The 14,827-nt window shown below is 38.0% G+C and overlaps 4 protein-coding genes across 4 annotated transcripts; 2 read left to right on the plus strand and 2 right to left on the minus strand.

Annotated features, from left to right (window-relative positions):
- Window positions 1-54: 54 nt before the first annotated feature.
- LOC112722053 (uncharacterized) lies at window positions 55-1,116 on the plus strand. Its single transcript, XM_025773033.1, has 2 exons — window positions 55-484; window positions 560-1,116. The coding sequence occupies exons 1-2, from the start codon at window positions 55-57 to the stop codon at window positions 1,114-1,116; spliced, it is 987 nt and encodes a 328-aa protein (XP_025628818.1).
- Window positions 1,117-2,585: 1,469 nt separating this feature from the next.
- On the plus strand, window positions 2,586-5,047 carry LOC112723104 (oxaloacetate tautomerase FAHD1, mitochondrial). Its single transcript, XM_025774342.3, has 7 exons — window positions 2,586-2,824; window positions 2,985-3,150; window positions 3,280-3,332; window positions 3,671-3,733; window positions 3,985-4,035; window positions 4,155-4,272; window positions 4,555-5,047. The coding sequence occupies exons 1-7, from the start codon at window positions 2,720-2,722 to the stop codon at window positions 4,668-4,670; spliced, it is 672 nt and encodes a 223-aa protein (XP_025630127.1). The 5' UTR covers window positions 2,586-2,719; the 3' UTR covers window positions 4,671-5,047.
- A 253-nt stretch (window positions 5,048-5,300) lies between these two features.
- On the minus strand, window positions 5,301-6,847 carry LOC112723102 (epoxide hydrolase 2). Its single transcript, XM_025774341.3, has 3 exons — window positions 6,164-6,847; window positions 5,843-6,084; window positions 5,301-5,745 (listed from the first exon to the last, which is right to left on the minus strand). The coding sequence occupies exons 1-3, from the start codon at window positions 6,635-6,637 to the stop codon at window positions 5,496-5,498; spliced, it is 966 nt and encodes a 321-aa protein (XP_025630126.1). The 5' UTR covers window positions 6,638-6,847; the 3' UTR covers window positions 5,301-5,495.
- Window positions 6,848-8,761: 1,914 nt separating this feature from the next.
- On the minus strand, window positions 8,762-9,716 carry LOC112723105 (uncharacterized). Its single transcript, XM_025774343.3, has 2 exons — window positions 9,472-9,716; window positions 8,762-9,405 (listed from the first exon to the last, which is right to left on the minus strand). The coding sequence occupies exons 1-2, from the start codon at window positions 9,556-9,558 to the stop codon at window positions 8,959-8,961; spliced, it is 534 nt and encodes a 177-aa protein (XP_025630128.1). The 5' UTR covers window positions 9,559-9,716; the 3' UTR covers window positions 8,762-8,958.
- Between the last annotated feature and the right edge of the window lie 5,111 nt (window positions 9,717-14,827).

The raw sequence follows: 14,827 nt of genomic DNA on the forward strand, positions 1-14,827 counted from the left end.
GGTTTACTTTGGGAATGCGCACGATCAACAACTTATCAAGATTTCTCTGACAATATGAAGAAGATTAAGAAAATTAATGAAGAAGCGTGGAATTACCTGAACAAGTGGCCTATGGAGTCCTGGACAAAGTCAGCATTTAGTCATGCTCCTAAACTGGATAATATCTGCAATAACACTTGCGAGGTCTTTAATGCAAGAATTAAGGAAGCAAGGGCCAAGCCAATCATCACGCTACTTGAGGAGGTCAGAATGTTTGTCATGAGAACAATCACGAAAAACAAAGTTAAGTTAGCCAACCATGTGGGAAAGCTACCACCAGTGGTTCAAAGTAGGTTGGACAAGATCAGGAAGGAGTCTAAAAGTTGGATGCCAATCTGGACAGGGGATGATGAGTATGAGAAGTTTGAAGTTCATGGTCATCCAACTAACATGGTAGTGGACTTGGGCAAGCGACTCTGCACATGTCAATTCTGGATGCTAACAGGTAATTAAATACTTTATTAACTAAGAGACCTGTGTTAAATACTTTAATGACACATTACTTTGTTAATTCCTTCAGGAATGCCCTGTGTGCATGCGTGTGCAGCCCTCGCAAGGGTGAATAAGAGACCTGAAGATTTCTGTCATAAGTGGCTCACCATGGACGCATATAGAGACACTTATGCACATTATATAAATTCATTGTCTGGACAATCTCTTTGGAAAAAATCTTACCAGAATAGACCACAAGCTCCAAAGAAAAAGAAGAAGCCAGGACCAATAACAAAGAAAAGGAGAAAGAATGCAGATGAGGGTAATGAGGGAAGCAAGAAATCTAAGGTAACTGGGACTCTAAAGAGACAACTAAAACCGTTTACTTGCAAATACTGTCTACAAAAGGGACACACAAAGAGGGGTTGTCCAAAAAAGAGAGCAGCTGATGTTGCTCAAGCTCTTGCTGATGCAGCTACTGCTAAGACAAAGCCCACTGAACAAGCACCTACTCAAGCTTCTCCAGATGCACCTGCTCAGGCTCCTCCAGAAGCACCTTCTCAAGCTGCTCCAGAAGCCCCTGCTCAGCCACCTGCACCAGTTGAGATCGACCTCTCCCAGCCAAACTACTCCGATGCACAATAGTCCCAACATAGTCAAGAGGTAGTTGCATTTAGTTTCACAACTCATACTCAAAATTGTGGTCCATGTTCAACTGAATTTATGTCCTACTGAAACAGGATCCACCTGCGAGGCCATCCAAGTTGCAGACCAGAAGGAGGTCCTCCACACCACCATCAGGATCGATAACTGTGGATCCACTACAAGGAGCAAGCTCAGCCACATCTTCAAGACTGGACAACTTCCTGAAATTTGTCCCAACACCTGGTTTCAAGCCACCAAGGAAGAAGAAATAAAGATGTACCTAATCCTATTTTTCCCTATTTTGGATGAAACTTTGAATCTTTTTGTAAATCATGCTTTTTGTTTTGTGGGCTGAATTTATGGCAGTAGACTTTTAATATATTTAAATACAATATGACAATGATGGCACTCTGTGTCCTTTGGCTAAGGTGTATTTTGGAATTAGACCTACTCTTTACTTGTCTTAAGAGTTGTCATTAATATGGCAGGATTATTGTTACTTTTGTTAAAACTTATTGATATGGATATTATTATTGTGACAATTTCTTCTAGCTTCAATTATGCTACTTCAGATGCATTTTTTTGCAATTTCTTTCAGCAATTTCATTGAATGACAGAAAACAACTATGGCATTTGAGAAGGAGAATTTTTCTTTCTTCTAATACACTTCCACCCTGAACACAGTAACACAAAGTCATCTTCAAGCTTTAACTACCAACATAAAACCAACAACAAAAACTATAAACAAAGCCAAAACTAAAATGTACATTTTTTGGGTTCTAACTTCAGCTTCTATCTTCCCAATTCTCCAAGCCAAATCCACCCTAACTTGGTCACCATCCACAGTAGATATTACCCTTCCTCTCAGGTCTTCTTCTCCAATGTCAGCCCAGACAAAAAAATCACACCACCTCTTACCATTAATATTGTAGTTAGGACACCCAAAGAATGGCTTGTTAGGGTTAGCCTCTGTTGTGGACCATCGAAGAACAGGGCAGCACCCACACCCACACCACTGCGGAACACCCGATGCTCTACTTCGACTGGAACTCCTTGTGTTGGACCGTATGAAACTCTGGCTCCCACTTGCAATCATGCTGGTAAACTCGGAAGGGAGCAGGAGACGAAGAACCAGAGAAAAACGGGAAGAAGAAGAAGATGATGGGGTCACAGGATGAACTTAGGTTTTAAAAGGGGGATAAGGACTAAATTGGAGCAAATCAAACTTTAGGCCATGTCATATAACCATTAGTGTGTCCAGCGTGGCAATATTTGCCAAGTCACTAACGGCGTCAGTCCTCCGGTGACGGAAAATAGGGTAAAGACTAACGTGGTGCAATTTTTCGAATCTGGGGGACTAATTTAGTGTAATCAGGATCTGGAAGACTAAATCAGTGCAGCTCGTCAATCTCAGAGACCAAAGTGGGGCTTAACTCAAATATCTAGTATGTCACTTTTACATTTTTACTATGAATTCTTAGATAATACCATATTAAAGACTTTTAACCACTTACCGTGAAACGACATGCCGTGTAAGGGATAGTCATTGGCATTAACTAGTTAGAAAATAAAGCAGCCAAGAAGAAGAGTTGTTTGGCCGAAAATGGCAGCAGCCTGTGAGAAGCTTCTGCAACTGAGCACCAAGATCGTCGCCGTTGGCAGAAACTACGCTGCCCATGCTAAAGAATTAGGCAACGCCGTTCCCAAGGTCTCTTTCTCTCTCTTCTAATTTCTCTTCCCAATCAATCGCTTCAATTCCCTCCTAAATCTTAATCATCTCATCCATCTTCCACCAAATTCATTCCTAAAAGATTGCAACTTTAATCCAACCAGCTATTGGATATGTTAAATTTGCCAGTGTTTTTCAGGAGCCGGTGTTGTTTCTGAAGCCAACTTCGTCTTACTTGCCAAATGGCGGAACAATTCAAATCCCACACAATGAGGGATCTCTGCATCATGAGGTCGAGCTGGCTGTCGTCATCGCCAAAAAAGCTCGTGATGTCCCCCAATCATCTGCCATGGATTATGTTGCTGGTAAATGATCTTCTCTTAAGGTTCTGTGAAACTTATTTCGTGCTTATAGGATATATTCATGTGATGCCTGAGGTTACTCAGCTCTTAGGACAATGGATTAGTAAAGATGCTTTTTTTTCTCTATATCAGGTTATGCACTTGCACTGGATATGACTGCCAGGGATCTGCAAGCTACTGCAAAGGTAACTTTTTCCCAATCCATGTGTAACTCTCAATGATATTATGGACATCATCTTCTAGGTAGTTTCTTGACTTATGAAGTTGTATGACTTAATGGTGAACTTAGAAAGATGATGGAGGGAGTAGTTAGATAAATAGATGAAGCATAAGGATTAAGGATTTACTTACATGATATATATATTCAGGGTGGAATTTAGATAAACAGGTAAGAAATGATCTGTGTTAATACTTAATTCCCTTTGCTCTTTATATGTGTTCTCCTAAAATAATCATTCAAAACGGATATTTTCATAACCTAATAATTGTTGTGGTTTTCTTTTTCCCCACTTTTTACTGTTAGTCTGCAGGTCTTCCATGGACTTTGGCAAAAGGCCAGGACACTTTCACACCAATTAGTTCAATTGTAAGAAACTGTATCCCATTATGCTTATTTTGCTCGGAAACTAATTTTTTTAATGCAATAATAGAGAAATAAGTTAACTAGGATAGGATTATGGAATTAAGAGCTACAAATTGCAATTTTCAGTTTTTAGTCAATGATAATAAAGTTTTCATGAGTAATGGTTACCCACACATATCTTGTTTTGCTCATGCTCTTGTAATATAAGCGATATTCTTAAAGTATACTATTTTTTATTTTCAAATTTTATGCAGTTGCCAAAGAATCTGGTGCCGAACCCGGATGATCTAGAATTGTGGTTAAAGGTTTGGGATCTTCTCTCTTTAACACCTTATCATGATATTGTGGTTGTTTAATGTCAATGGCATATTGGAAATTCGGAAACCTTAGAATGATGACCGACAATGGATTTGTTTTGATGTAGGTAGATGAGGAGATTCGGCAAAAGGGCTCAACCAAGGACATGATCTTTAAGATCCCATTTATAATTAGTCACATAAGTTCTGTCATGACATTGTTTGAAGGAGATGTGATACTAACTGGTATTGCGTTAATACTTAAACAGCATATTATACTTGAGCCATATCTTGCTTGATCAGAAAATGTCTTTAATAACCTTGGGTTATCTGCTGTTGAAAATATTCTTTGTGATGCTCAAAATACATAAACATATCTTTTGGGATGGATTAAGAACTTACGATTTCTTTCTAATTCAAAACAAATGTCAACGAAAATGTTGCATGAGTTAGCTCCAGAGTTAGATGCATTGAATTGGGAATTTGTTTAGACCTTTGCTCTTGTAACATAGATTAGATGATGTGCAGGCACTCCTCCAGGTGTTGGCCCTGTGAAAGAAGGTCAAACAATAACCGCCGGCATTACAGGCCTTGTCGACGTGCAATTCAATGTTGAAAAAAGAAAAAAGCCTTCAAGCTCTTGATATGTTGTGCTTTTGATTACCCCAGGAGGTGCTTCAATTCTGCAGCAACCAGCATGGCATCCCTTGCCAACAAGGAGTAACAAAGCGGGGAACATCATAAAAAGTCTGCAAATTTGATTTTTATTTTATGACCATTCTCGGTGGCAGTGCAAGCCGTTTCAGAAATCTCACTTGAAAATGGAGATAACTCTCTTTACAGTGGAAAATAATTATCACTCTATAGACATAGCCAGGTCTTGTTTGGCCTAAATGTGTATCTTCATAAATAATGCATTATTGCATAGCATAATACTGTGGATATAACTGACAATTGGTGATTTGGTGCATAATATGAAGTCTCCGATATTATTTTTAGAAATAAAATCATTTGCTCCCTATACCCAACCATTTCAATTTCCGGAAGAAATGATTCATGATATAATGTCATATAGCTGACATGTTTGAATTTCGACATAAGATGGGATGAGTTTGTGTATTGTTAATGTCTAGGTTTCAAGTTCAAAAATAATTTGTCTCTCTCTTAAGTCTTACCCTTTATTTGATAGCTCAAGCACATAAAGATGGTAGGTATTTTGGGACCAAATATATCTGAGTAACGAAATCAAGCACGAAATACATTTGTCATCATCATATTGAATCACAGTTATTTTTATAAAACATGCGCATCCAGAGTTGTTAATGGACAATAGAGTCACATACACATTCCAGAATCCAGACTATGAGAATACACGAGAGAAGAAACGGATGATAAAGGAACACAGGTGGCAGGAACGGAAGAAGAGAAGGCAAGCGGAGGAGGAGGAGGAGGAGGAGTTGTGCAGATGATCATGAGAAGTTACGAAAAAAGTCATAGATGTGTTTGTTGATTTCATGAGGCCTTTCTTGGTGGAGGAAGTGGCCTGCACCTTCAAGAACAACCACCTCCTCCAGAAGCGGCACATCTCTTTTGAAGCCTCCTTTGTGAATGTAGTCCTTGGCGCCCGGCGCGTTGTATGTCAGGTCAACATCCCCCACCACAAACTTCACCGGAACTTTGATTTGAGCACCAGTCCACGGTGCAGTCAGCTCCCAGTTTCTACACATATAGCAATAACAAAATCAAATAAAATAGAAAAAAAGAAAGAAAGGTAGTAGTAGTAGTAGGTGATATATATATAAATTAAGGAACATACAGATCCAAACTCCTATAGTAGTTGAATCCCCCAGTGAAGCCAGTCTTTTGATATTTAGAGGCATAGTATTTGCATTCTTGTTCAGAAAGCCATGATGGCAACAGAATGGGAGATTCAGTTGGATGGCCAAAGCCTTTACCCTTAGGCAGATAAAGCGGACCAGGGTTCCTATATGTCAGGAATTCCTTCAACACTCTTTCAGTTCCAATCTCCGCAAACTCCTCCTCTATAACTCCACTCTCCTGTTTTCACCATCAAACCACATCAACTTTCAATGAATCAATAATCAGATCCAAGGAATACAATGAATTGAACAAGTACCTGAAACCTGCAGATGTAGTAGTCGTTGCCATAAACAGCTCTCAAGGTTTGAAGGGGCTTTCGCATGGGGTGTCTGGGAGTGAAGGCAACGCTCAAGTTAACAAGAGCCTTCACTCTCTCAGGCCGATACATGCAGAGGCTCCAAGCAGTCAAGGCTCCCCAGTCATGTCCAACCACAAACACCTTCTCCTCCTCTCCGGCTACTGCATCCAGCAGCCCGATGAGGTCTCCCACGATGTGGAGGCTCGTGTAGGCGCTCGGGCTGCTGGGTGCATCGCTGTCACCGAAGCCGCGGAGGTCGGGGGCCACGCAGCGGTACCCTCGGGATGCAAAGAAGGCTATCTGGTGGCGCCACGAGTACCATAGGTCTGGGAAGCCATGGATGAATAGGATGAGAGGCCCTTCACCCTTCTCAGCTATGTGCATGTTTATGCCATTCACATTCACCGTACGGTGCTCTATCCCATCCTCCATTATTGTTGACTGTCTCTTTCTTTCTTTATGATTGTATGCGTGTGGTTTTAAGCTTGTAATAAGAAGATATGTAATATACTTTGCGTCATGACTATACAGTGCAAGATACTAGATTCTTTACTTTAGAAATTAGATAAGAGATGCACGTTAGAGGAACAGAATAAAATAAATAAAGGTAAAAGGCTAAGGATGTTGATGCTTTGATCTGCTTTGTATGTCTGGTAAATATTTTTTGAGTTTGCTTGACCTTCCTTGTTATTATAACTGATTATAATATCAATTTCTAGCGTGTCGCTTCTGCTTTGTGGCTTTTTAATTTAATTTATACGTTGGATGTTATGTGATTGCGTGAAGCACGTTTCCATTTTGTTTTTTCTGCCCCTTAGCATTTGACTCGCATTGCTTTCTAGACTCAGAATTTTTTTGTGCAAATTAGTATTGTTTTGTTTTTTCTCAAAATTTTGAGTAGGCTGGAAGTTCAATGACTAATTCTTTGGGTATTGCAGAGGCAAGGTGGTGAGTATCGAACCCAAAAAGATGGTTAAGAGACACAGACCCTCATCCATCTGTGCCAACTTGCAGTGATTCTAGACTCAGATTTTTAATTATATACTTATTCACTTTCATCGCTGCTGCAATGACTATATAAATCATCACAAGAGGAAATGCAATACCAGGAGCGGCCCAGTTAAGTTAAGCCTGTAGTGCCCAGCCCAGATGCCCACCAAAATTTGTTGTTTCTGCTTGGCCCTGTGCTCGTATTGCATTGCCTCTTTTAGGAAGCCCAGCCCCAAAACATAAAAGAAAGCAAAAATGATACAATCTCCAAGGAAGGTAACAGTGTTTTGCAAGGCACATGGAGAGCCCTTTCTTGATTTCAAAAGAAAAATGACTGTTATTGTACAATCCTCTTCTAATCGCTAATCTGAATATCATCACCACTGTCTAATATTTGTCTTTTGCATGGTACTATTCATTCATCTGTAAGGTCCACTTTTTTTTAAAAAAATTACCTTACTACTGGTTGTTTTTGGAGTTCTACTACACATAAAATAAGAGTAAATCACACAAACATATTAAATAGAAATTAATATTACATAAATATCTTAAAATAAATTAGCTTATATACATATTCTAAAGTAATTCTATGTAAATCGAATTAATTAATTTCGATTAATGCTTTTTCAATGTAAATCAAATCAACTCGATTCGATATACTATTGAACAACACATATATAGTAAATAAAATGCTTTATTCGATTTATTATTGATACAGATCATGACATTTTCTACTTCTAAGTTAATGTTTACTTATTCTATATTAACTTTAAAATATAATTATCAAGTTGATTTGATTTACATGTAAGTAGCATAAATTAAATCAAATTAATTCGATTTATATAGATATGTAAATAGGACAATCGTGTAATTAAATTGTATTTAGGACATCTGCATAATTTTAAATCTCAAACGATTTATTAATGTAAAAATTACCCTAAAATTAAGGTAGATATTTACATAATAATAATTTTATATAAAAATAATATTACAAATCATTAAATAATTTGACATATTTAATTAATTCATCTAACGATTTAAAATATTATCTTTATATAAAAATATTTATATGAAAGTATCTTCATAAATTCAAAAGATTTTGAATAAACTCTTCACAATAAAAAAAGATTTATAAATTAATATTTTAATTATTTTAAAATTAAGATAATAAAATTCAAAAACAATGAATACAATAAATTCAAAAGTGATTAAAATATTACTTACCTACTTTATCAAGATTTTCACTTTTAGAAAAAAAATTTCCAAAGGTTTTGTTAAGAAATTTTGTTTCCCTCCTTGTTTCAGTTGCCAGCTTTTGTCCCCACAGGCACAGCCCACAAATATATATTGCTTTATTGCTTCACATGAATGCTATTTACCACCTTGACAGAATGACAGTGGCACTGCCCACTACCATTGTCACTTGATGCTTTATTTTTGCAGAGTTTTGACCGGTCCTTAATATTAATACTCTTCGGCTATTGCTACCATGCAGATATACTGATTATGTGCTCAACAGATTCTGATTTATTGATTATTTCTTACTAATGCAGAAATACTCCTATATTCAAACAACACAAGAAGAAATTTCTCTTATTATTGCAAAGAAAGACACCTAAACATTTCTGGCTTTAAACCGCACGCATGATCCCTTTTTCAAGTTCCCAAGAGAAAAAGGAAATAGTGATAGATAATTCAGATAACCAAAAAAAGAAAAAAAGACATTCACGACAAATTAAAAATCCAAACTTTGCCATGTTTATTCAAGTGACCAAGTAAACTGGCAAGGCAGAGGTAGACATCCTCTGCTGCTCCATGTTAAGCTCCCTGAGACCCGGATAGGGTACACCAACGTGACCCACACCCTTGGCCGTCGGCGTCAAGGTTCCGGCGCCGGCGAGTGGACCAGAACATGGACGTGCGGTGGTTCGGTAGGGGGAGGTGGTGGGTCCGGTTCTGGTGTGGGTGAAGTAGACGGGGCCAGAGATGGAGGCCCTGGAAGGTTGATGAGGTTGCTGCTGAAGGCCTTGGTGGTGACGGTGACGGTGACGGTGGGTCCACTTCCATTTGAACAAGTTCTTCCACCATGGCTTCTTCGTGGTAGAAATGGAATGGAGTTCGTTTGGAATGTCAGGCTTGTGAAGCTTGAAGCGTATGGAGTCTATGGATCTTTCTGGGTGCCTCTTGTGCTTCATGGCTTCTTCCAATACCTGCTTTTAGTAATATTAATAAATAAAAATAATAATAGAAAATGGAAACAAAAAGAATAAAGAGACCTGAAAATAGTTGAGTTGAGGGTCGAAGCCGTAGTCACTAAAGTGCTGGGGGTCTGGCATGGGAAAAATTGGGGATTTAGTGGTCATTGTGAAGGGTTTGTGGTAGGTTTGTAATTAGAGGCAGAAATTGAAGGAAAAAAGTTAGGTTGAAATCACTTGTTCTTCATTCGTGTGTAGTAGTGACTAGTGAGAAAGGGAGAAAATTGTGTTTGTTGTTTTATTTTGGGTTTCGGTTTCGATTTGGGGCTCAAGGGTGGAAAGGCAGTTGGGGTTGTTGCCTTCTTGGTCAATCCACTAAATGCGTTTCGTGTTTCATATCTTTTATATTCCCAATGTCATTGCTAACCCAAAAGAGATATTAAAATTAGTTAACAATGTAAAATATATATTAAAATATAAAAAAAGTATGGAGAGCTAATAAATATAATGTACAATGTGTATAATATGGAAAAAATTAAAATTAACATCAAATCATAATTAAGTTAATTAATTATTAATAATTTTTAATTTAAAATTCAAAACAAATAAGGATTTGCAGTTACATATACCGCAAAAACGACTTTCCTCTTCCTCATGTGATGTGATTTTTTTCTCGTCCATTCTCTTCCCTTTTCACCAGTGAAAGTTCTGACAACAAAATCTGTCACCGCGCCAGAGCATCGGACCACACCGCTCTGCGACCCGCCAACGTACGAACAGCACCGTCGCGCACTTTGCTTCACTCACTAGAAGCATCTCAACGCGCCGGCCGTGCGGCCCCCTTCCGCAGCATTCATGTTTCACCATCACTTCGTTTTTATCCGCCACAAACAAGGGATAGAAGCAGTTGGCCGTATCATACGTGGATCACTCCTCACAACCACGTTAATGGAAAATAGTACTAATTAGGATTAGTAATTAAACATTTCACTTTCTTTGCATAAAAGCTTCTATATTACAGAATAAAATTAGAAAAATATGTTTGAGTGGCTATATTATTTATAAATCACTATTAGGATTTCTATAACTTTAAATGTTTTTCAGACTCCTGAGAAGTTTAATCTTTCTCATAACTTTTAATAACTAAAATAACCATCTCACTACTTAATGAAATGAACATCCAACATTTATTAATTATATATACTTAAACTAACCATCCTCGTAAGAAACACAATAACCATCTGTCAACCTATTGAACTGAACATATATCAATGGACACGTAAAGGGAACGCATGGGTGGAAAAGGCATGGGTGCGACTAGGGGTGTGCAAAAAAACTGGTTTCACCGAACTGAATTGAAACTGAACTGAAACTGTTTTAAATAAACCAGTTTTTTAAATAAAAAACTGAACTGAAACCATAGTTTTTATGAAAACCAGTTTATTAAAAACCAGTTTTTATGGTTCAGTTTAGTTTTAAACCAAATTAAAACTGGTTTTATTTAAACTCTAAAATTAGTTTTTACATACTCTTTTTCTCTCTCTCCCTCTCTCACTTCCCTTCCTCTCTCTCTCTCTCCTCTTTCTCCCCATCCTCTCTCTCTTTTCCCTTTCTTCCTTCTCTCCCTCCTCTCTCTCTCTTCCCCTCCTCGTTGTCTCCATCCTTCTCTCTCCCCCTCCCCTCCTCTCTCTCTCTCTCTCTCTCTCTCTCTCTCTCCTTTCCCTCTCTCTCTCTCCCTCTCCCTTCCCGTCTCTCTTCCTCTTAATTTCTCCCTCTCATCTCTCTCTCTCTCTTCCTCCTTTCCATATCTCTTCCCCTTTCTTTTTCTCTCTCCTCTCTCCCCCTCCTATCTTTCTTCATCTTTCTCTCTCTCTATCTCCTTTCCCTCCTCTCCCTCTCTCTCTCCTCCCTTCCCTCTTCCTATCTCTTTCTCTCCCTCCTTTTCCTTACTCTCTCATTTTCTTTCTCTCTCTCTCCTTCTCCTCTTTCTTCCCATTCCCTCTCTCTCCTTTTCCTCTCACCCTCTCTCCTTCTCTTTCCTTTTTCTCCCCTCTCCCTTGCTCCCCCTCCCTTCCCCTTTCTCTCTCTCTCTCTCCCTCCCTTCCCCCTTCTCTCTCTCTCTCTTCCCTTTTGTTTCTCCCTCTCCTCTCCCTCCTCTCTCTCTCCCACCCTTCTCTCTTCCTGTTTCTCTCTCTCGTCCCTTCTTTTTCTCTCCTCTTCTCTCTTTTTCTTCTCCCTCCTCTCTCTCTTTCTCCTCTTTTTTCCCTTTCCTTCTCTCTTTTCTCTTTCTCTCTCAACCTTCTCTCACTCTATATCCCTCTTCTCTATCTCTCTCCTACTCCTTCTCCAAAACAAGAGAGGAAGGATGGAGAGAGAAAGAGGAAAAAAGGGAGAAGGAGAGATAGAAAAAAGAGAGGAGGAGGAGTTGAGAGAGAAAGAGAGAGAAGGGAGGGGAGAAAGAGCGTAAGAGAGAGAGGAAGAGAAAGTGAGAGAGACAGAGAGAAGGAGAGAGAGAGGAGGAGAAGAGGGAAGGAGAAAGAGGGAGAGAGAGATAGAGAGGAAGAGGGATAGGGGAGAGAGAATGAGAGAAAGGGAGAGAGAAAGAAAGGGGAGGGGGAGAAAGAGGGACAGAGAAGAGAGAGAGAGGAGGGGAAGAGAGAGGAAGATAAGAAGAGAAAGGGGGAGAGAGAGAGAGGAAGACAAAGAGAGGGAAAAGGGAGAAAGAGGGGAAGAGAGAAGAGGAAGAGTGAGAGGAAAAGGAGAGAGAGAAAGGGAGAGAATGAGAGAGAGAGAGAAAGGATGGAGAGAGAGAGGGAGAGAAGATGAGGAAGAGGGGAAGAAAAGAGAAAAAAGGGAGAGAAGGGAGAGAGAGAGAAAGAGAGAGAGAGAGAAGAGGGAGAGAGGTGGAGAGAAGGAGAGAGAGGGAGGAAAAGAAAGAGAATGTAAAGTCTAATTTTATATATGTTAAGAGAGAGAGAGAGCGAAAGAGAGAGCGAGAGAAAGATAGAGAGGAGGGGGAAAGGAAAGGAGAAGAGGGATAGGGGAGAGAGAGAGAGAATGAGAGAAAGGGATAGAGAGGGAGAAAAGGGAGAGAGAGAGAGAGAGAGAGAGAGAGAGAAAGAGAGAGGAGGGGAGAAAGAGGGGAAGGGGGAGAGAGAGAAAAGAAAAAGAGAGAGGAGAGAGAGAGAAAGCAGGGGAAAAGAGAGAGAGAAGAAGAGAGAGAAGAAGAGGGGAAGGAGAGAGAGGGAGATAGAGAGAGGAGGAAGAGAGAGAGAGTGGGAGAGAGAGAGAAAGGAGGGGGAGAGAGGGAGAGAAAAAGAGAGAGAGAGGGAGAGAAGGGAGAGAAAAAGAGAGAGAGAGGGAGAGAAGGGAGACAGAGAGAGAGCAGGGAGAGGGGGAGAGAGAGAGAGAGAGAGAGGGAGAGAAGGAGAGAGAGAATGGGAGAGAGAAAATGTAAAAACTAATTTTATATATGTTAAAAGTTAAAATAGTTTTAGCCTATAAATCAGTTTAAACTGGTTTTTTCAATTAAAACTGGTTTTATATTTATGAATTGGTTTAAACTGGTGCACTGTATTGTAAACTAGTTTAAAACCAGTTTCTTATTTGACAAAGTAGTTTAGTTCGGTTTCTAAACCATTTAAAATGGTTTAGTGCAGTTTCAGTTCAGTTTATGAAAAAACTGAACCATGAACACCCCTAAGTGCGACTGAGGGGCTGCATGGTGTCACATTGCTAAAATTTAAAATTTAAAATTGGGAGATTTAAAATTTAAAATTTGATGGTTATTTTGTCATATATTTTGGGAGATTTGGTAGTGGATAGGAAATTGTTAAAATTTGAAAGTGGGAGTAAAAGTTTTTAGTTATTAGAGTTTAGGAGGTGTTTTTTTCTTTTTTAATCCATCGTGGACCAATAAATTAGCCCATTGTACACATTGTTAAGATTTCTTATTGTCTCCCTAGTGGACTTCAAATATAAAATATATATTAAACATAAATTAAAATAAATACCAAAAAAAAAACATAAATTAAAATATGTATATATTTATATATAAATATAAATATATAAAAATTAATTTTAATAATTATTTTTAGTGTATAAATAACATTTAAAAAATTATAAATGACACATATTATTTATTCAAATTGATAATTAATGATAAAAAATAAAAGTTTCATGAAAAAAATAAGAATTGATTAAATTACTAAAAGATAATAGAAGTTGTATTAAATTTGACAAGTTAAAATTGATCAAATTACAAAAAAATATAGTCAAAATTTATGACTAAAATTTATCACAATTATATTATTATATATTGGTATCTATATTAAAGTTTCTGATTTACAATTGAATCGGTTCAACTAACTTATCTGATTTAGTTTTTAAAACCATGAGTAAAGTAAGTTGTTAACTTCTTGTGCTATAATCTTGTTGAGATATTAGATGGAGTTGTTAAAAATGACTATTAGTGATTAAGAAAATTAGTATATTCAAATTTATAAATAAATATCATATGTAATGATATCATTCAAGTGAAGTTTCTAAGTTAACATGAATTTAGATTGAGAATATTCATTTTTTTCTATTAGGAGAGTTAATAAAGAGTAGAGATATATATTATTATTGTAGTTTTATTCCTCTTTTAGTATATTATTATGTTATTTTTAAGAGAAAATTATATTAGGATTATATTATATTGTGTATGGAAGGGGTGTTGACGAACAAGAATTTTACTTTTGCGTTGTGCTGGTTGAGTTTTATCTATGGCTTGTGTCAAGTCCCTATTTGCTACATGGGTGACTTTAATGAGGTTGTGCAAGTGGAAGAAAAGAAATGAGCTAGTATGTTTACAGTATCAGCAGTAGTTTTTAAAATATGGATACAAGATATGGAGCTGGTGGTTCTAGAGCTGATTGATCGGAAGTTTACGTGGTTCTGGGGTCAATCGTGCAGTCGCTTTGATTGGGTATTGGTTAGCGTGGGATGGATTGAAGAGTTTTTCGAGACGATGCTGAAAGGCGGGCAAAGAGGTTTATCTGATCATTGTCCCTTGATTGTGGAGAATAGTAGATTGCTAGGGAGTCCGAGGTTGTTTCGGAGTTTAAATTCTTGGATCATTCATGAGGGTTTCTCAAAATGGTAAAAGAGGACTGGTAGGGGCTAGGAAATTTCTCAGGTGTTGTGGATTTTTTCAACAAATCAATTAGGAGCTACAAGAGTGGACTGAGTTTGATCTTTTAGTTGTTGACGGCATTGCTAGATATGACTATGGAGGGATGTCTGTTTATTTGATTAGCATTTATTTTTTGTTTATTTGTTTTGTTTAGTTGCTCCACCTTGTTGTGTTGAGCTCTTTCCTTCAAAAAAAAAAGTAAGAAATCCCAGGTGAATTAGATCGTGGGCGTTCATATTTTCGTTTGGTATCAGAACTTGT

This window comes from Arachis hypogaea, chromosome 11 (genome assembly GCF_003086295.3).
Source record: "Arachis hypogaea cultivar Tifrunner chromosome 11, arahy.Tifrunner.gnm2.J5K5, whole genome shotgun sequence".
NCBI classification, from domain to species: domain Eukaryota; kingdom Viridiplantae; phylum Streptophyta; class Magnoliopsida; order Fabales; family Fabaceae; genus Arachis; species Arachis hypogaea.

Coding starts and splice junctions, on each gene's coding strand:
- LOC112722053 (XM_025773033.1), top strand. CDS start 55: ATGAAGAAGATTAAGAAAATTAATGAAGAAGCGTGGAATTACCTGAAC. Junction 485..559: donor TCAATTCTGGATGCTAACAG/GTAATTAAATAC, acceptor TAATTCCTTCAG/GAATGCCCTGTGTGCATGCG.
- LOC112723104 (XM_025774342.3), top strand. CDS start 2,720: ATGGCAGCAGCCTGTGAGAAGCTTCTGCAACTGAGCACCAAGATCGTC. Junction 3,151..3,279: donor TGCCATGGATTATGTTGCTG/GTAAATGATCTT, acceptor TCTCTATATCAG/GTTATGCACTTGCACTGGAT. Junction 3,333..3,670: donor ATCTGCAAGCTACTGCAAAG/GTAACTTTTTCC, acceptor TTTTACTGTTAG/TCTGCAGGTCTTCCATGGAC.
- LOC112723102 (XM_025774341.3), bottom strand. CDS start 6,637: ATGGAGGATGGGATAGAGCACCGTACGGTGAATGTGAATGGCATAAAC. Junction 6,085..6,163: donor ACTACATCTGCAGGTTTCAG/GTACTTGTTCAA, acceptor TGGTGAAAACAG/GAGAGTGGAGTTATAGAGGA. Junction 5,746..5,842: donor TACTATAGGAGTTTGGATCT/GTATGTTCCTTA, acceptor CTATATGTGTAG/AAACTGGGAGCTGACTGCAC.
- LOC112723105 (XM_025774343.3), bottom strand. CDS start 9,558: ATGACCACTAAATCCCCAATTTTTCCCATGCCAGACCCCCAGCACTTT. Junction 9,406..9,471: donor CTCAACTCAACTATTTTCAG/GTCTCTTTATTC, acceptor TACTAAAAGCAG/GTATTGGAAGAAGCCATGAA.